This window comes from Ichthyophthirius multifiliis (assembly GCF_000220395.1).
Source record: "Ichthyophthirius multifiliis unplaced genomic scaffold scaff_1120509250537, whole genome shotgun sequence".
NCBI lineage: Eukaryota > Ciliophora > Oligohymenophorea > Hymenostomatida > Ichthyophthirius > Ichthyophthirius multifiliis.
Window position 1 is genome coordinate 1 of NW_004086655.1, and position 20,713 is coordinate 20,713.

Here is a 20,713-nt window from a genome sequence, read left to right on the forward strand (position 1 = left end):
ATATTACTTAATAAAAAATGAAATATTCATATTATTATTTTATCTTTGAAAATCCTTTAATTATTAGAAATAAATTTTAAAAAATTTCATTTTATATATTAAAAAATAAAAATTTTGTATTTTTTTTTTTTCATTATTATGTAAAAAAAATATTTTAAGCAAATAAAAAAAAATAGAAAAAAAAAATATTTTAATATTATTAAATTATTATAAATCAAATTAAAAAGGCTCTCTATTTTTTTTAAATTTAAATTGTTGGAAATTAAATTAATTAAAAATATTAAATAAAGTATATATTATTAATTAAAAATAATTAATTAATAATAAAAAAATATAAAAAAAATATTTTTTGAAAGGGGAAAATAAAAATCATAAAAAGAAAAACAAAACACATATAAATAATACTAAAAAATACGTGCAGATTTTTAATAAAAATATAAATTATTTTTTTTTTTTTTTTTTTTTTCAAATAATATTTTTTTTTTCCCAAATCTTTTCCTTTCTTTCCTAAAAATAATATATATAAATAATAAAAGATGTATGTATCATCTTTTATAAATCAATCAATTATTTTAATCAACTTCATGACTGAATTTGCAGTTATCTCCATATTTGCATTCTCCATTCTAGAAATCTCTGCAGGGTCTTGAACCTCTGTTGTCGTCATTTCTGTTATTTCTTCTATAGCCTCCATTGTTACGGTTATTTCTGTAATTGTTATTTCTTTGATTTTTTTATTCATTTTAGTCTTCATCTTCCTACTCATCATTCAAATTGTGGCTGAATTTGCAGTTTTCACCATATTTGCATTCTCCATTTTAGAAATCTCTACATACTTTTCTCTATCTTCTTAAAGGACCATCATTATTATTATTTTGGTTACTACCGCTTTTTTCATGTGAATATCTGCAGTTATCTCCGTAAGAGCATTCTCCTCTTTAGAAAGCATGACATACTTTTTTTCCTACATTATGACTGTATTTACAGTTATCACCATAGGTACATTCTCCTCTTTAGAAAGCATGACATACGTTTCTTTGTTATTAATTGTTGGAAGATTTATGAGTGTTATGTAAGTATTTGCAGTTGTCTCCGAATTTACAGTGTCCATTTTAGAATGCGAAGCATACTTATTATTATTATTTTTAGTGTTATTGGTTAGAGTTATTGTGATAGTTTTCGTTGAAGTTAGGGTTTTTTTCATGAACGTATTTGCAATTTCACCGTATTTGCATTCATCTCTTTGGAAGTTATTACAGTACTTAACTTATTATTATTATTAGGTGTCAGACATATTTTTTTTTTTGGGATTTTTTTTTTTTTCTTATAAGTAGTTAATTTTTTTTTTTTTATTATAATTAATATATTTTTTTGTTTATAATTTATATACGATATTTGTATCTATAAATATATTTTTTTATATTTTAATTTTAGTTATAATTTATTTTAATTAAAAAAAAAAAATATGTGTATTTCTATTATTAAATTTAAAATAAAATAAATCTTTTATAGAGAGAAAAATTATATATTTTTAGATTTAAATATTTTAGATTAATTTTAACCCTTTATAATTATCTTTAATAGTTATTTATTATTGTACTATACTGTTTTTATATTTAATTTATAAAAAAATTAAATGATAAATCATTTGGATTAAATAATATATTCTGAAAATAAAATTAAAAATTTTTTAAACTCATATTAATTTTTTTAAAAAAAATTGTTATTAAATGAAAATAAAAAGCAATATATTTTTAGAAGTTTAAATAAATTAAATTATTTATAAATAAAATTGTTATTTTAAAATTAATTAATTGACCATATAATTTTATAAAAATTATTATTTCATTTTTGTTTATTTATATAAAAATATATTTTATAATTACATGAAATGTAATTTACATGTTTAATTACATACATAAAAAAAAAATACCATATTTTATATAAAAAAAAATACTTAAAACTATTTTATGTATATATAAATATAAAAAAAAAAAATTATATAAATAAAAATATATAATTCAAAAATTAGATATAAATAAAATATAAAAATTTAAAAAATTTCAAATTATTTTAATTTTAATGCATAGAAATAAAAAAATTAAATAATTATAAATAAGATAAATATGTATTATATAATATCATTCCTACATTAAATTGTTTTCTAGTTATTCTTCTTTTTCATAAATATTCATCATCAAATTATTAAAAAATTTATCGAAAGCAGGATGAATTGTTTCTGCTCCTTCTTCAATAGAAGTATTGTAACAAGAAACAGTTGGCAATCCTTTAACTATAAAAAGAAAAGAAAAAATATATATATATATATAAATATAATAAAATTAAAATATATAAATAAAGAATTCTAAATATAAACTTTATCTTTATTTAGTTTTAGGCACAGGTTTTCCTGATAAAAAATGTGAAAAAGCTATGTATTAAAATAAAATTAGAAAATATGATAGTTTTTTATAAATATATTAAAAAAAACCTATTAACATAGAAGGTTAAATTCCACATTTTTTAGGAAATGCATTCACCCAGGCTTCAATTTCTTATTCATGTTTAGGATTTTCGGCATTAAAAACTAAAATACATCCTTAGCAATTTTTTTAAATAGCAGGCCATGTTTAATCATATCTATTATATATATATATATATATATATATATATATATATATATATATATATATATATAAGCATATTATATTATATATAATAATTTACTTTGAATCCCCAGAAACTTTTATATTATTAAAAATATATAAATTTTATTTATTTATATTTTTTTCTATTTTTTACCATCCCATAATTATACACTAGCAGTTTCCTAACCAGGCCTTTTCGGATTTACTGGAGCTTCTTTATTAAATTCGACAATTCGAACACCTGCTGTAGGTCTGTAATCTTTATTTATTACTTCAGACCTTTAACCTAAAAAATTAGATATTGAAGATTTGCCGCTTTAAATTGGACCAATAACTAAAATTTTAACAACTCTTTGTTTATCACTCATTTCTATAATTTGATTTTATATGAATTTTTTTAATATTATTATTTTCTTAAGTATTATTTATTATATAGTTATATTTTAAAAAAAATAATTAAAAAAATAAAAAAAACATTAAAATTATAATTTAAAAATTAAAAAAAATAAATAAATTATATAAATAAATAAATATATTTTAAAAAGAATTTTTAATATATTAATATTATAATATATTTGAAAAAATAAAATTTATTTATATAAAAAAATGAAAAAAAAAATAGTAAAATAATAAAAATATAATAGATTATAAAAATAATATATATATATATATTTATAAATATATAAATATATATATATAAATAATTAAACATATTTATTTTTTTATTTAATTATAATTTAATAAATTAAAAATCATTTATATATAAAATTATTTTGTGTTAATTATATATTTTATAATTAAAATAATTTTATTATAAATAACTTATTTACAAAATATAAAAATGGAAGAAGATTTTACAAATCCTAATTATGTTATTTCTTAGAAAATTTAATAAGTTGGAAATTTACTTAACGATATTAAAAAAAAAGAATTTTAATAATACGATTTTTAAATATTTTCCGAAATAAAAAGACAAGCAAATAAAGATTAATTAAACTGGTCATCATAAATAAAAGTATTATAATAATTAAATTAAGGAAAATACAAAATACTTTAAATGCCCCTAATTAAATCGATAAAACAACAAAACGGTATATATTCAAATAATTTAAATAATGTAATAAAAATAATATCTTAAAAAATATTTTTATTAATAAAAAAAGTAGCTTTTTTACATTCAATAATAATATAAAACTGATTATTTTAAATTAGAAATAATTTAAAAATCCCTTTAAGAACAAAATAAAATATTTCCATTATAAAAAAGGCGTTCCAATACTGCTATACTTAAAAAAACACTTAATAAAGAAAACGAATTTATATTTATATTTCCAAACCAAACTTAACCTACATTAAATTCTCTTCATCTATCTATTAATCAGACAGAAGATTTCTAATTTAATTTACAATCTAAAAATAAATAATTCTAATATGAAAATCTATAAGAATGTTCAAAAATTTTAGGTCTATAAGACTTAAATATAGGTAGAAAAAAATTTATTATATATATATAAAAAAAATATTTATTAAAGATGAATAAGAATATTTATAAATAAGAACTATATATAATACTTAAATATTAGAATTAAAAAATAATAAATTAAAATAAAAAATAATAAATTATTATTTCAATAAATAAAATCAAAGCTGTGAAATACACTAAATTCTTCAAAGTAATTTCTTTGATAATGAGCAATATGTTTTAACTGAAAAAAATACTATTTTTTCACAAAAAGATACTAATTAAGTTCCTAATATATTAAATTAATACTCTTATTTAGAATAAAATATACACTAAATCGACAATTCACATCACCCTAATTGCCTTTTTATTTAAATGACTGATAAAATAGGCTTCTTAGATATCCGAGATAACCAAAAAGTGAATATAATATACAGTTTAGAGCCTAAAAGAGTTCTATTTAATCGCATTTATGGGCTAAAGCATTTAAAAGATAATTACTTTATTACAAGTAACACTTAATGTGTAAAAATTTTCGATATTCGGTGCACAAACTATCCTGTTTTATCTTTTTTTCATGGATCGGATGAATGTCCTTTGAATAATATAGATATTTTTTAAGATAAAGAATAAAATGAATAAATTGTGACTTTTTTTTCATCGGTAAAAAACGGAGATTCTTTTTTCATGAAAATTAATAGTTAGGAAATTTTAATTGAAAAAAATTATTTTTTAGAAGAAAAAAATATGGCTTTAGGGCGAGAATTCAAAAACGAAAGACTTTGTTTTGTAGAAAAATGCAGAAGCTTTAAACCTAAAGGATTCCTAGGCCCTAATATAATACAAGGCTTTTCCAAAATAGAAGGATTAACATTATCTTTTATAAATATAGAAGATTTTAAAGGCTTTTTAGTACTTCATATGAATAATTAAGGTTGTATTTTGGGATAAATTTTTGGAAAAAATGATAAAGGTGATTATTTTCCAATGAGTTTGGATTAAGAAGAGCAAGAGAAACTTAAAAATAATCTAGATTAAGAAAATAAGAACGATTTTAACTTTTAAAAGGATGATTTTGCGGCTTTAGTTAATGATAATTTAAAAAGTAATAATTTAAAAAGCTTCTTTTAAAATTATTTGATTTATAATAAAGAATAAGAAGAAAGAAATGAAATAATTTAAAAATATTTAAAATAATACAATGAAAATGGAAAAAGAAAATAAAATGAAAAAAATATAAATAATAATAAAGAAACTGAAATAGAAAAAAAAAGAAAAAAAATTAAATATAATAAATAAAAAGCTATAACTTAAAGTATAATTAATAATTTAGAGTAATTTTGGAAAGAATGATTTATAATATTTTATTTTATTTTATTTCTTAAAAGAATTTTGTAAATAAAATAATAAGTTTTAAATTAATATAAAAAAAAAATATAAAAATTTAAATTTTATAAAAGAAAAAATTAATAAAATAAATAACTATATTAAAAATTAAGAAAATAAAATAAAAAAATATATAAATATATATATATATATATATATCTTTTATTTTCAATTTTTTTTTTTTTTAGTTTAATAATTTTATTTTAATATATTTATTTGATTTGTTTTAAAAACATTTGTAGATAATTTTTTTTTTTATATATATATACATATCATATTTTTTATATTTTATTTATGTATTTGATATATTTTATTTTTTATTATTTTAATATATATCTCATATATAATTAATTTTATTTTATATTCAATCCTATTATTTTTTTATTTTCTTTTATTATTTATAAAATTTATTATGATTTTACTATTAAGTAAATTATAACGCACATTATTAGTCATATTGAAATTATTTGTTTATTTTTTATGAAAATTTAACTATTTTGTTATGTGTATTTTCTTAAATTATTTTTTTTTATAATTTTTATTTTTTTTAACTAAAATTTTCTTTTATTAATTTAAAATCCTTAAAATTACAATTATATTCTGTTTCTTAAATAAACGGGATTTTAAAATATGGATCAAAAGTATTACTAGGTTTATAAAAATCAACTTTTTTAGGTATTTCCTTTTTGCAATGTTAAAACTAATAAGTTGATTAAAAAATATTATCTTATTTGTAATTTAAAGAAAAACTATTAATGTTTTTTTGTTATACTTTATTTTATATTTTAAATTGATTTTTTAATTTATAATCCGAATTTTTATAAGGTTCCTAGCTTACTGTTCGGTTTATATTTACTTTTGATAACTTATTTTAAAGAAAATTTTATATATTTTATTAGTTATTATATATAGGATATTTTTTAATGATTTTATCAGTTTTTATTATAAATTGCGGAAGTAGGTGATATTCGCTTTGTATTTTTCGATGCTCTTTTTTAAAATAAATGAATTATTTTTACATTTTATATTATTTAATTTTGTATATCTTTTTATATAAAATAAATATATATATAAAAAAAAAATATACTAAAAAAAATAATCAATATTAATAATAAATATATATTGAATATAATATTTATATAAAATTTTAATAAAATAATATATATAATTATAAATATAGATTCTTAACATAAATATGTGAATCAAATAAACAAATAACCAACGATAAATAATTTTTAATAAATTAACAAAAAAATGAATTAATTTATTATCAAAATCTTTCTTATGTAAATTTTTAATATTCTGAATGACATGTAAATGGTTTTAGAAAAAATTTGTAGTAAAGAAGATACTAGATATATTAGTTTTGAAATTTCTGATAGTTAAATAAGATTAGATGGATTATACTAAGTATTTGGAAAATCTATTCGTACCGGAGATGATAATTTAGTAAAAGGAAATAATTAAGGATAAAAAGTCTAAAGACATTCTAGTATAATATTAGCTTGCTGTATTATTGGATTTCAAGATAATTTGCTTTAAAGTTTTTTTTATTATTATTAATTTAAATACTATTTAACTTAGTATATTTTATATGTTTGTTATTATAATTGAGAATTTTTTAAAAAAAGTATTTTTATATAAAATATGTTTAAATATATAATAAATTTTTTATAATAATTTTATTTATTTTAATAAAAAAAAATATTTATATTTAATTTGTTTTTTATATAAATACTTATATATATGTAAAAATAAAATATAATAAAAAATAACAAAAATAAATGAGATAAATTTTAAAATAAAGCATATAATCTTAATAATTAAAAAATTAAATTAATATAAAAACAGTATTAAATGCTAAAAAACGCAATTCAGAACCATCAGATTATCTGTACTAATAAAAAGGACATAAAGCAAATTAAATAAAATCAAAAGATATAAATGTTGATAAAATATTAGGATTTTCAACCAGAAGAACATATTTCAGATATTTTTACTAAGAATAACCCAATCCAGAATATATGACTTAAATGGGATTAGGAAGAGGATTATTTATAGTTCCAGATGCTTAATGGACTGCGGAAGATTTCTTTAATAAATTAGATTAAAATTTTGGATAAGCCTAAGCTGAAGCTATTGAATAAGCTAACAATATTGCAGTAAGAGAAGCGGAATAAAATTAAGAACTTTTAAAAGATAATTTAGAAAAAATGTTTAGGAAAAAATATCCCAATAAAGATTTTAATTATGAAAAAGAACTTGAAAAATATCTTAATTGTGATACGTAGAAATTTAAAAAAGAATATTAAATGGATTGATAAATATTTAATTAATAATTACAATAAATATTATTGTAGTGAATAATTTTTTAAAAATTTAAATAAAAAAAATAATAAAAAAAATATTTTTAAATATAATTTATAATTATATTAATATTATATTAAGATATTTTATTATTAAAAGATATATTAAAAAATTAATTATAAAAAAAAATTAATATTATTATATTTTAATATTTAATAAATAAATAATGTATATAAATTTTAGAGATTCGATTATAAATAAATTTATATAAATATAAATATATAATAATTTAAAAATAAAAAATAGATAAATATAAAAAATATAAAAATATAAAAATATAAAAATATAAAAATATATAAAAAAATAAATATATATATATATTAGTAAATATATATTTATATATTTATATATTTATATATTTTTTTATTTATTATTTATTTTTTATATTTAATAATATTTTTCTTTTTTATGTTATTATATTATTATATAAATATTTTTTATTTTTCCATTAATTTTTTTTTTATTTCAAAATACTCTTTTATATTTTTATTTATCATAAATTTCTTTTATTAAATTAGTTATTTTATAATCTTTCATAATAAATACTTAAAATAACTATTTTTACCTTACTATATTTAGCTTTATTTTATAATATAATATATATATAATTATTTATTTTTATAATATCTTTATTTTATTATATTATATTTTATTTTTATTTTAAGAAAATAAACCTATAATACACCTTCTTTTCTTTTTTTTTTGAAATATTTTTTCATAATTTCTAAAATAACATTTTTTATTGAATTATTTTTTTTTTTATAATGATGATTAAAATATGAATTTAAAAAAGTATGATTATTATATTCTATTTTCATTTTTACATTTTGAATATAAAATTATCCAAAGAATTTTTTTTTTATGATTAGGATATCTATTGTATTTTATATACTAATAGTAGTAGTACAACTATTAGCTCTTTTGTAATTTAAAAAATATCATTTTTAACATGACGTAGACTAATTAAAGTAAATATATTTTTTTTATAATATATAAAAAATAATAATAATATATAAATTTTAATAAATAATTATATTAATTTAATTAATATATATATATATATTTTTAATTATATCTATATATAAATTCATTTTTCATTTTAATTACTATAAACCATTAAATGAACAATAGACAGTACATATTATTCTTTTAATTTTTAAACTTCTTAATCATTAATATTTTCCTCAGAATCTAAAATATAAATATATTCTTCTTCTTCAACTCCATTTTCAGAAAAGGAAATATCACAAACAATAGTATTTAAAACCCCATAAAGAATAGTCTCAATATTTTGCACATTTCTCATCATTTTAATTAAATTAAGAATAACTTCTGGATTTTTATACATAAATTAAATTTATAAAGCAACTGTATTTTTAGCTTCTTATAGACTAAGTATTTTAGAAGGCTAAATTGAACATTTCAACCTTCTTATTGATTTTTATAATGTTTATTAATATTCAGTATTTTTTATGTATTATTTTACTGACTAATTAAATATTTAAAGATCAAGTTATTTGTTTTAATCTAACACTATTTATTGCTTTTTAAATAATCTAAAAAAAATAATATTATAATTAATTGCTTCTTCTAAATATTTTTTTAAATCAACATTAAATAATGGTCTTCTTTCTTTTTTATTTATAACAAAAATAAAATTAAAATAATATATATGTAATAATATTTTATATTTCTTTACTTTCTCGACTTAATATAGTTATTTCTTAATATTCATCTTAGGATAATTCTACAAAAAGCTGTTGCAATTTACAAACTGTTTTTATATCATAAAATTAAAGATTTTATTCATTCTTTTATATTTCGGCATCTTTTTTTATTTCATCTAATATTTATTATAGCCTATTTTAATCTTGTCTGTTTTAGACATATACATATCCTAAAAAAAATGAGGATAATAAAGCTGTTGTAGCAGCTCCGTAAATTAATATATTTTTGTTCAATAAAGAGCTCATTATTTTTTAAATATATATAAAAAAAACGAATTTAATATTGTTTATATCTTTAATTAAAAAAATTAACAAATAACAATAAAATCTAAAAGGCTTCTTTTTTATTAAATTATTTATTTTTATACTTTAATATTAATTAAATTATATATGAATAATATAATATTTCTATATATCTCAACATATGTTTTTACTTGCATAAATCTATTCTTAAAAAAAATTCAGTATTCTTAGTAAATATATTATTTTTTTAAAAAAATACTTAATAAATATAAATGAGTAAAAAAATGATTTAATAAAACTAAATAAATTCTTTATAAATAAAAATGTTTCATTTAAATAAAAAACATTTTATTTATTAATATACATAAATATATTAATTATAATTAAATATATCTAAAATAAATATAAATTTATATTTAATAACTATTTATATTTTTATATTATTTAAAAAAAATAATGAATTCAAAAAATCCAATCTAAATATAAAGCAATAATTTAATATCTAATACTAATAAAAAGTTCCAATAATTATTTGCTAGTGATTTATTATCATATAAAGAGGAATAATAAGATTATGAAAATGTAAAAACAACTAAAAATTACATATCTGCCTTATCGAAATTTGATAAAGTTTAAAAAGACGATTTTTAATATGAAGACATTTCTTAATATGGGATATATGATGATTCAATAAAATACATTCCTTTCCTAGTAGAAAAGTAGGAGTCAATTATCAAAATATCAAAAACTCCGCTTTTAATATTCATAATCTTATCATTTATAATTGATCTGATAATAATTCCCACATTAGGATTACTTATTAACATAATGTTTTATATTTTAGATTTATTTTAATTATATTAAAGCAACTAATTGTCTTTTAAGACTTTATTACTTGTATTAATTTGCAAAATGGGAGATAATTTTCAAATAATAAGTATTACTGGCCTAATTGCATGTTATAGTTATTTTTAATTGTACTAATTTTATGATTGTTATAATATTTTTGCAGAAGTATGCATTGTTTTTTTCGTTTTTTTTATTCTCCTGCTAGTTTTTCTAGAAATGTATATATATTAGAATTTATAAAACCGGACTTTTATGAATTTATTAAAAAACAAAGCCAAAATAAAATACATGAGTTATAAAGGAATATGGTCCATTTCTAATTCTATTTATAAAAAATATAATATTCTCCAAGACTGTTCTAGGTATAAAAAAAATTTCCTAATAGAAATAAAAGAAAATAACTTCGAGTAAAAAGTTTAACAAATTTCTAGAAAAATAAAAATTGATCTTTCTTTATTTTATTATGGATATATATAAGATACAATTAATTATTGCGAATAATAAAATCCTTATCTTATTGGAATATCTTAAACTAACGAATAAAAAAATATTTTGAAAGAAATAAGGCTAAATAACTGTACAGTAAGTAATCATGCAATAAAAAGTATACTTTTTATTAATTATAAATACGCAAGTAATAAATATAAGGATTAAGCTACTCCTTTTAGTATAATATTCTTTACTGTACTTTTAAAGGTTATTATTCCTATATTTTATTTATATTAGCAAAGCGAAAACTAAATTAATATTATTTTCTTTTTTTTTGTTTGTGGCTTTTATTTATATATAATCAATTCTTTTTACTAAACTATTAATAATTAAGGTGAGTTTAATTTTTTTTATAGAAAATATAATAATTAATTATATATTTTTTTATTTTATTTTTGTAAAAAAAAAGATTTAAGAAGAAGGCAATAAATATAAAATTAACTCAATTAATTAATAAATTTTAGTGATTTTGAAATTGAAGACAGAAACTATTTCATAAGCTTTTAATAATTAAAACATATTGATCCTGTTTTCATCAGAAAAAAACTAGATATTACATGTCCTTTAAGCATTGAAACATGGGATAATTGTCGAAAAATAGCTTTAGAATTCGATTTACCTAACACAGAAACATTTGAAATAAGTTATATGTTTTTAGGACTTTATTTCTGTTTTATTACTGTTTTTTGTGCTTCTTATTATTCAGGATTCGACTTTTTACTATCAAAAAAATCTCAGTATAATAATCCATTAATAATGATACATATAACAATAGATTTTATATTAATAACTATAATATTTTTACAAAGAATATATGATGGAAATAATTTCAATGATATTTTTGATAAATAGATAGATCTTGTGGATTAATTAATTGGAATGTACGATGACCTTATTGAATTATACGATCATTATTTCAACCCCAAAATATATGATAAAATTACTAATGATTTGTATTTAGTGACAATTTTAAAAATTAAAAATATTGCTAATTTCTAATAAATAGGGGCGTCGAATAAATAATAATAAATATAATATATGAAAAATACTAAAAAATCTCTTAAAAAAATAAAATAGTCAATAGATTAAAATAAGGAAAATTACAAATATAAATTATTTAAAATAATATCTTGTAATTTTGAAGAAACTATTACTACTCTAGTAATAAGTTTTGCAACTATAATACCACTTATACATTAAAAATTAATAGAAGTTTTTACAGATAAAAATGATATTATAAAATGAAAAATAATAAGCATAACATAATTAATCTAAAAAAAAATATATAAATAAATATATATATATATATATTATATATATATATATATATATATATATATATATTTAAGTATAATCATAATATTTTTATATTATAATATTTATTTTATTAATATCTTTTTTTATTCATATGATTTAGTATTAGTTTTTTTTATAATATCTTAATTTTTTTATTTTAATATAATTTTTTTTATTTTTAAATTTATTTTTATTTAAGTTTATACATTAATTTTATGTTTTTTATATTATTATTGTAAATAATTCCATTAATTTTGTATATTCCTAGAATTTTCTATTTTAAATTTATATTTATTAATAAAATTAATTGTAAAATAAATCTTCTTCAATCTAATAAAATATTATTAAAATAATTTCTAAATGAATTAATTAAGTAATATACATACATTTACTTTTGGAGGTGGTTGCTTCTGGTGTTTACACGCTATATTTAAACGTGTAAAAGGCGTTATAAACGTAAAATCAGGTTATTCGTCTGGATAAGTAAAAAATCCAACATATAAAGAAATATGTACAGGAACTACAGGTCATGCCGAAGTTGTTTAAATAGAATTCGATATATAAAAAATTTTATATGAAAATATATTAGATATTTTTTTCCATGTAATTAAAATAAATATTAATTAATATTTATATAATATTTAAAGATACATGATCCAACATAATTAAATAGACAAGGAAATGATATCGGTACATAATATCGCTCAATAATATTATATAGAAACTAATAATAAAAAGAAATTAGTGAAAAAATACTTAATTAATAACCAAATAAAGATAAAATAGTAACAGAAATTAAATAATTCGAAGAATTTTATGAAGCCGAAGAATATCATTAAGATTATTATGACTAAAACACAGAATAAGGATATTGTAAAGCAGTTGTATCTGTTAAATTGAAAAAGTTTTTAGATTAGTATAAACAAAATTTATGAATATTAAAAAATATATATATATATATATAAGAAATAAATATAGGTTTTTTTTTTTATTAAATATATATAAATAAAAAACAAATAATTCAATGTATTAAATGTTTAATTTTTTGATTTTTTTCATTTAATTTTTTATTAATTTTACAATAAGCATCCGCCCTTAAATTTTCATTTAAAATATTTTAAATAACATTATCTTAAGGTGCATTTATATTAAATATTTCCTCACTAAATAGTTTTTATTCTAATTGTTTTATTTTCATTAAAGAAAAGTTTATCTGATTTTCCAAATTTATTTTATCCCTTTTTAATTTTACAATTTCCTTATTTAAACAAAAGCTTTAAGTTTAATGATTTAGTTAATCTTTTCTAATTATTTTTTAAATTATTTCTTAGTTTTAAATTTTTATTTGATTTATTTCATTCATTTCATTCTAGAAATTTTTCTTCATTTATTCAATTTCGACTTTTAATTCATTTTTTAAACTTTTTAATTCATTTAATTAATTTTAGGCATATTCAATTGTTTTCTTAATAAAAAAAATAAATAGAATAAATTAAAAAAAATATATATATTTACATTCACGAAAGGAAAATTATGCTAAAATCCATTTGTTAAAGATAAAGTAGATATAGGATTTTCAAGTTTTTAAATATCATTTGTATATTTGAATCGATATTATTCATCCACTTATTCTTACGTAAGAACAGGGAGATGAATGTTATAAGTAGGAATGTTTTCTTTATGCATAAAATTTAAAAAAAAAGGTTATTCAATATTAAATTATAAAGCTGGAGAGAAATTTTCTACTGTTTTATAAGGAGAAAACGGACTTTAATTATTATTTCTTACTAAAAATTTAACAGTATCTGTGAGTAATTCATTTTAACTATTCCTCATTTATTTTGTATATGATTAACTATATTTTTTATATAAATATTATCTTTATTCATTTAGTGTGTTGCTGTAAGGAGTTTATGTATTTCTTTATGTAGATTGTTAAGAATTTAAAGTTAAACGAATATTATTAGTATCTTCTTACTAAGTATTTTTTAAAAATGGTAATATTCGAATCTTTGTTTATTATGTTTAGGGTCTATTGCATTATTATTATGATTAATTTCGATATTCTTTAATTTAAAAATTAGATTTATTATTTTTTAAATACATTTTTAATGTTTTTTTTATAATAATATATTTTTTAAAATAAATAAATAAACAAACTACAGTTTCTTAATTATATTAATATTTTATTTTTTAAGAGTTTTTTTTTTAAAAGAAAATAACAAATTTTTAATATGTTTTTTACTTTATTTTTATAAAAAATTATATAAATAAAGTCTTGAGTTAAATAAAATTATTATTTACAAACATAATATTATTTTTAATTGAATTTTTTTGTGAAAAAAAAAAAAAAAAAAATATTAAAAAAAATTATTATCTATAAATTCATATCTTTTTTTTTATTTTTTTAAGTTTTTATGAAAAAATAAAAAATATTTATATATTTAAATATTAAATAAAAATATTTTTTTATTTATTTATTTTCTTTAATTTGATTAGCAAAATAAAATGAATTCTTTATATTCAATAATAATTTAATTATAATCTTTATTTTCTTTATAGTATAAATTTCTAAAGATTTAGATTTTAATTTAAATTTTTCGAAGTTAGTTTATTATATATGTTTATGGAAATATAAAAATAATCTTTCAAATTCAAAAATCAACTATATTTATATTCATTCTAATTTATATATTACTTTATTTTTACTTTTATACTTTTATTATATTTATTATAAAAAATTTTATTAGAAAAATATCTTATTTATACCTATTAAGTAAAGAGTAGAAATTTTAATTATATAAAACAATTAATAAGTATTTTCTTTATTTAAATATTTATAATAAGGAATATTCATAAAAACTAAATAATTAAAAAATATCATATAAAAATAAAAATTATAAAAAATATAGTTTATAAAAATTATAATTTTTTATAAAAAATTAATTAAATCCATTTTAAATAAAAAATTATAATTATCCTTTTATATAATTAAAAATAATATCTATTTACTTTTTCTCTATTATTTTTATATAAAAATGTTACACTATCATTTATATTTTTTTTATACAAATTAAACATAAAATCATAAGTAATTATAGCAAAAACATATAAAAATAACATTTCTATATAAAATATATATATATTAGTAAGATATAAAAATATATATATATTTTAAAAAATTCTTAATAATTTATAATAAGACGAAAATATGTCTTTAAGTAATTAATATATATAAAAAATTAGAATAAAATAATTATTTTTATTTATTATAATTATTATTAAAATTATTTTTATTTTTAATATTTTTTAATTTAATTTTAATTTTTTTAATATAATTATTTTTATTATTATTATTTTATCTAAAATATCTTATATTATTTTTTAAATTATTATGGGTATATTTAAATTTATATTTATTTTAATATAGTTTTTATTATTTTTTAAAATTTTTTTATCCAAATTTCTTATATTTTTGATATTATTATTTATTTATATATTTTTTATTATATATAATCAATTTTAATTTTATAATAGTATAATAATTTTTATTATTAGAAATTTTAATTATTATAATTTCTTAAACATAAACTATTTTAATAAGTAGTTAATTATTATTATATTATGAAAAAGTTGTATTAAAGCTTGTATATTTTTATACTTTCCATAATAAGCTAAAACTTTAATTTCTTTTAAATTCGAACATTTTGATAATCGAATTGTTATTTACATTTAAATATAAATTAAGAACACTATACAATTATAGTTAAAACCTTAAAAATAATTCTAACCTTTAAATTATATTGAATTTTGATAAATTTTTAATGTTTAAATTTCTATTAGCTAGTAATATTTTTAAATAAAATAATAATTTCCGAATTTTCTTTTATATTTTTAATTTATTATTTTTTTTAAGATTTTCTCTATCTAAGATATTTAATACTACAAGCCCAACTTTAGTATTAAAAACGAAAATAAAAAATTATATTTTCGCCATTTATATAAATATAAAAATATATTTGAATTATTTTCATTTTATATATTTACAAGTAATATATCATGATTTCTATTTACTAAATAGACTAATATTCCAGTTTAAGAAATTGCAAAGAAATAGTACGGTTTCTTTCTACCTAAGAATTGAAATAACTTAAAGTTTCCTGGATTATCTATATATTATAAAAATTAAATAAACATATCCAAAAATCAGCTATATTTCATGTATTCTTGTCTTAAAATAATATTAAAAGGAATTAATTTTATTTAGATTGATTATATTTTTTATATAAATTTACCTTATTAAGTGTTTGACTTTTAAATCTCTGTTATATCTTAAAAATCAATTAAATTAATTTCTTTTTGATCTTATATTTCATAAATTAATAATAATATATTACTTTAACTATTTTACACAAGAAAAAATGATACGTATAGAAAGAAAAAGGAATATTCCCCAAATTTATACTGAAGAAAATTTATAAATATATATTAAAATAAAATTTTATTCAAACTAATTAATAATAAATTAAAATAAATATTATTAATAAAGTTATTTTTGTTTAAACTATATCGAAAATTCTGAAAGTTGACATCAAATGGTAATTTTCTATATAAGTAATAATTTATTATAAAAAATTTAAATCTTTCATAATAAATACACTAGATAATCATATTTTTTGTGTTTATAAATTTACACTATCTATATAATTATATATTTAGATATAAAATTTCTTCTTATTAGTCTATATTAATTACTCATAATTCATATTCTATTTTTAAATATAAGCCTTTTAATTTTCTAGAATTAGATTCTTATTCCAAATCATATAGTACGTGATTATTGTTTTATACAGTAATCAAATATTAATCATTTTTTATAAAGTATATATATAAAAATTTTTCAAAGTACTTTTATGTTTTTATTATCAATTATATTGGTTAGGTTTTGTCTTATATATCCAATGGATAAATATACCTATATTCACGAGATAAATAAGCTGTTCTTTTTCTTTTGAAATAGCAATTTCTAGATTGAGATTTTAAAGATTTTTAAAATAAAAAAGTCAAGTATTTAATAAAATATATATATGAAATTTTTCTTTTATATCTAAAAAGAAATAAAATTATATAAATAAAAACAAGTGCTTATATTTTTATATATATATATATATAATAATTTTTTATTTTTATTTTATATATTACAAAAAATAAATAAAAATATTATATATATTTTGTGAAAATGTACTTTTAATAATTTATATCGACTCAAATTTTATAATAGAAAATTTTTTAAATAAATATTAGTTAATTTAATAAAATAAAAAAATAAAAACCTAAAAACTATTAATTAAATTAATTATTATTTACTTATTATAATATTAATAAAATTTTAAAAAGATATTAATGATATATATATATATTAATTAAAATTGAAATATAATAAGATTAAATATATTTATATACAAATTAATAATAAAAAAAAAAAAAATTAACATTGAATATAATTGTAACAAAATATATATATAAAAAAAATATTTTATTTATAAAAATATATAATTTTTTTTATTTATTTTAATTATTATGCTATAATAATAAAATCAATTTTTTTATTTATTTTTATTATGTAATTTTTACTATTTATTTAAAAGAATTAATTTTTTAATTATTATTTCTTAATATAAAATAAAAAAAATTAGTTAAATGATTTTACAGAATTATTAAAAACCTTTAAATGATAATATTTACAATAAGCATTTTTCTATAAACTTAAAAAACTAATTAAGCAATAAAAAATTACAAGAATAAAAACCAAAATATATGCACTAAACCAACTTTTTTAACTTAACATAAAATAATAATCATTAAAGCTTAATAAATATTTGTAATAAAACACACATTGATAATATATTTAACTCCAAAAAATTAATTAAAAAATGTTCTTAATCTTAAGAAAAGTAGCCTATTTTACCTAAAATTTAATTAAAAACTCGTCCAAAAAACTTTTCAAAAATATAAAAATTTGCATAAAGCCCTTTATTTAAAGGTTCTAATATAACACAAAGTTTTTAACTATAAAGTCTTGATAAAAAAACAATAGACAAATAATTTTTTCCAAAAAATAAATCTTTAGATAAAGTTTATGATAATTGTTTTATATTAAATTCTTTTGTTAATAAAAAAGGAGTTAAATTTTCAATAAATGACTAGCAAATTATTTAATAGAAATAAATTATAAAAAATAAAAATCAATAAAAATATGAATAATATAGTTATATTAAACATCTAAATTAATATAACTAGTTAAAAATGAAATAATATAAAATTAAAAATTTACAGATTGTGGCCGATTATATAAATAATTAAATATAAGTTCAAAATTAAAGTATTCATAATATTTTTAATGATTAATTATAAAAGTTCTATTTAATGAATAATAATTGATAAATATATGTATAAATAAAAAAAGTATATCATAAAAAATTTTTATAAGTAATTTTTTTTAAAAAAAAAAGAAAAAAAAAATTAAATTTAAAAAAAAGATTAGATTTATAATTTTTTTGAAAATTCTAGAATCATTTTTAAAAAATGTCATTTATCCCATAAAATTATATACTTTTAATAAATAATATATAATTTATTTTTTAATAATAATGTCATTTTATATTTTTATTTATTTTAATATTTCATAATTTTAATTGATTAAAAAAATTAAATCTATTTGTTTTATTTTATTTAAAAAATATTTAATCCTAAATAAAAATAATTATTTTTATTTTTATTTAAATATATATATATATATATTTTTATTTTTTTCTAAAATTGATTTATTAAATATTAAAAAAAGTTAATATAAAATTTAATATCTATTATATATAAATTTAAAATTAATTTTATTTTTCTTGAGTAATAGAAAATATTCATCCTTAATTGATTATCCATAATTAAATAAAATATATTTATTTATTATCTTAGTTATTTATATTTAATTATTTTTTATAAAGAAAAAATTTCTTTTTTTATTCTCAAATAAAAACTTTACCTATTAATTTAATGAAAAAGAAAAAAAAAAAAATTATGATTTTTTAAACTTTAAAAAATTATAATATTATCTTATTCAAATTACGCTCAAAAAAATAATTTTAAAATATATATATATACCAAAAAAATTATTAAATATTATTATATTTTTAAATTTAAGATCAAAAATAAATTTACATTAATTTTTTTAAAAAAAATATTTATTTAATTTAGTAAAGTCCTATATAAAAAAAATAAAATTAATTTATATTTTTTTTTAAAAAAAATATAATATAATAGAAAATATATAATAATCAAATTTATAAAAAAATACTTAAACCAACTTTTTTAAAAAATATATCATTCTCAAATAAAAACAATAAGATTAATACAATAATAAACAAATATGAAAACCATAAAATAAAACGAAATTAATTTAAGTCCTAGCATAGATTATAGATTTGATCCTCGCCCTGTAGAATAATATTCATATTCAACAAAGAGCTAAAGATCATTTTTATTAGATTAATCATTTAACGACTCCTTTTAAATTTATTTAATAATATATTACTAAGATTCTGATGATTATAAAAAATTTCCTTCAATAGAAATAAATCTTGACAAAGAGTAAACAGTATCTGAGGCCATAATATAAATAATAGAAAGATATAATCAAAAATATAAAAAGTATAAGCTATAACCAAATCAAGATTATTTCGATTTAAGTCAAGCTGATAAAGATGGAGATCCAAAAGAATGTCCATTTGATAAACAATAAACATTTAACAAAATAAAATGCAAAAACAGGCTTTGTATATCAACAAACAATTCTTAGGCTTATAATAATAATTTAATGAAAGATTCAAACAAAAAAATAAACCCAATTTAAGAATAGGAAGATGATGGTAATACTTTCTAAAATAATAACAATATATATAATAAAAGAAATATTATGAATAATTTAAGTAATACATAAATTAGTATTAATTTAAAATAAGAAAATGATAAAAAAAAAAATATTAAATCTTATGAAAAAAAAATAGAAACTAAATCTTGGATGAATTTATGGGGTTGTATATGATAAGCTATATTTATTTTAATTTTTTAGTTTTTTTTTTTTAAAAAAAAACTTTTATTAATAATAAGGAATATAATAAGAGAAAAACAATATAATAAATTAATATATATAAAATATATATTTTACTTTATATTATATATATAAATATATA

General features: G+C 15.0%; 3 protein-coding genes across 3 annotated transcripts, besides 45 other annotated features; 2 read left to right on the top strand and 1 right to left on the bottom strand. All coding sequences in view use genetic code 6, as the record gives it.

Annotated features, from left to right (window-relative positions):
* The first annotated feature begins 265 nt into the window (after positions 1-265).
* Positions 266-327: a microsatellite.
* Positions 328-1,309: 982 nt separating this feature from the next.
* Positions 1,310-1,373: a microsatellite.
* Positions 1,343-1,389: a microsatellite.
* A 1-nt stretch (position 1,390) lies between these two features.
* Positions 1,391-3,016, bottom strand: IMG5_080450 (rab-like protein 5, putative; the record flags this gene model as incomplete). The annotated part of the gene is made up of 6 exons (XM_004036443.1): positions 1,391-1,401; positions 2,152-2,293; positions 2,378-2,431; positions 2,492-2,640; positions 2,728-2,743; positions 2,803-3,016. Coding segments are annotated over 6 exons (586 nt in total), but the record flags the coding sequence as incomplete, so codon positions are not given.
* Positions 1,981-2,063: a microsatellite.
* Positions 1,993-2,044: a microsatellite.
* Positions 2,645-2,718: a microsatellite.
* A 23-nt stretch (positions 3,017-3,039) lies between the features above and the next one.
* Positions 3,040-3,074: a microsatellite.
* Positions 3,075-3,094: 20 nt separating this feature from the next.
* Positions 3,095-3,158: a microsatellite.
* Positions 3,101-3,179: a microsatellite.
* Positions 3,152-3,184: a microsatellite.
* Positions 3,185-3,303: 119 nt separating this feature from the next.
* Positions 3,304-3,362: a microsatellite.
* Positions 3,305-3,347: a microsatellite.
* Positions 3,363-4,183: 821 nt separating the features above from the next.
* Positions 4,184-4,217: a microsatellite.
* Positions 4,218-4,221: 4 nt separating this feature from the next.
* Positions 4,222-4,274: a microsatellite.
* A 1,027-nt stretch (positions 4,275-5,301) lies between these two features.
* Positions 5,302-5,399: a microsatellite.
* Positions 5,400-5,532: 133 nt separating this feature from the next.
* Positions 5,533-5,590: a microsatellite.
* Positions 5,591-5,625: 35 nt separating this feature from the next.
* Positions 5,626-5,655: a microsatellite.
* Positions 5,656-6,546: 891 nt separating this feature from the next.
* Positions 6,547-6,642: a microsatellite.
* A 775-nt stretch (positions 6,643-7,417) lies between these two features.
* Positions 7,418-7,817, top strand: IMG5_080460 (hypothetical protein; the record flags this gene model as incomplete). Its single annotated transcript, XM_004036444.1, has 1 exon — positions 7,418-7,817. A coding segment is annotated over one exon (399 nt), but the record flags the coding sequence as incomplete, so codon positions are not given.
* Positions 7,818-7,878: 61 nt separating this feature from the next.
* Positions 7,879-7,903: a microsatellite.
* Positions 7,904-8,060: 157 nt separating this feature from the next.
* Positions 8,061-8,184: a microsatellite.
* Positions 8,068-8,164: a microsatellite.
* Positions 8,071-8,184: a microsatellite.
* Positions 8,079-8,164: a microsatellite.
* Positions 8,171-8,222: a microsatellite.
* Positions 8,174-8,262: a microsatellite.
* Positions 8,192-8,253: a microsatellite.
* Positions 8,196-8,248: a microsatellite.
* Positions 8,222-8,287: a microsatellite.
* Positions 8,288-8,443: 156 nt separating this feature from the next.
* Positions 8,444-8,522: a microsatellite.
* Positions 8,475-8,522: a microsatellite.
* Positions 8,523-8,848: 326 nt separating this feature from the next.
* Positions 8,849-8,921: a microsatellite.
* A 1,265-nt stretch (positions 8,922-10,186) lies between these two features.
* Positions 10,187-10,226: a microsatellite.
* Positions 10,187-10,235: a microsatellite.
* A 235-nt stretch (positions 10,236-10,470) lies between these two features.
* Positions 10,471-10,506: a microsatellite.
* A 1,946-nt stretch (positions 10,507-12,452) lies between these two features.
* Positions 12,453-12,515: a microsatellite.
* A 99-nt stretch (positions 12,516-12,614) lies between these two features.
* Positions 12,615-12,663: a microsatellite.
* A 164-nt stretch (positions 12,664-12,827) lies between these two features.
* On the top strand, positions 12,828-13,402 carry IMG5_080470 (peptide methionine sulfoxide reductase, putative; the record flags this gene model as incomplete). The annotated part of the gene is made up of 2 exons (XM_004036445.1): positions 12,828-13,070; positions 13,115-13,402. The coding sequence occupies 2 exons, from the start codon at positions 12,828-12,830 to the stop codon at positions 13,400-13,402; spliced, it is 531 nt and encodes a 176-aa protein (XP_004036493.1).
* Positions 13,403-13,503: 101 nt separating this feature from the next.
* Positions 13,504-13,545: a microsatellite.
* Positions 13,546-15,315: 1,770 nt separating this feature from the next.
* Positions 15,316-15,373: a microsatellite.
* Positions 15,374-15,379: 6 nt separating this feature from the next.
* Positions 15,380-15,415: a microsatellite.
* A 340-nt stretch (positions 15,416-15,755) lies between these two features.
* Positions 15,756-15,827: a microsatellite.
* Positions 15,760-15,807: a microsatellite.
* A 108-nt stretch (positions 15,828-15,935) lies between the features above and the next one.
* Positions 15,936-15,981: a microsatellite.
* Positions 15,969-16,016: a microsatellite.
* Positions 16,017-18,067: 2,051 nt separating this feature from the next.
* Positions 18,068-18,110: a microsatellite.
* Positions 18,111-18,979: 869 nt separating this feature from the next.
* Positions 18,980-19,016: a microsatellite.
* The last annotated feature ends 1,697 nt before the right edge of the window (positions 19,017-20,713 follow it).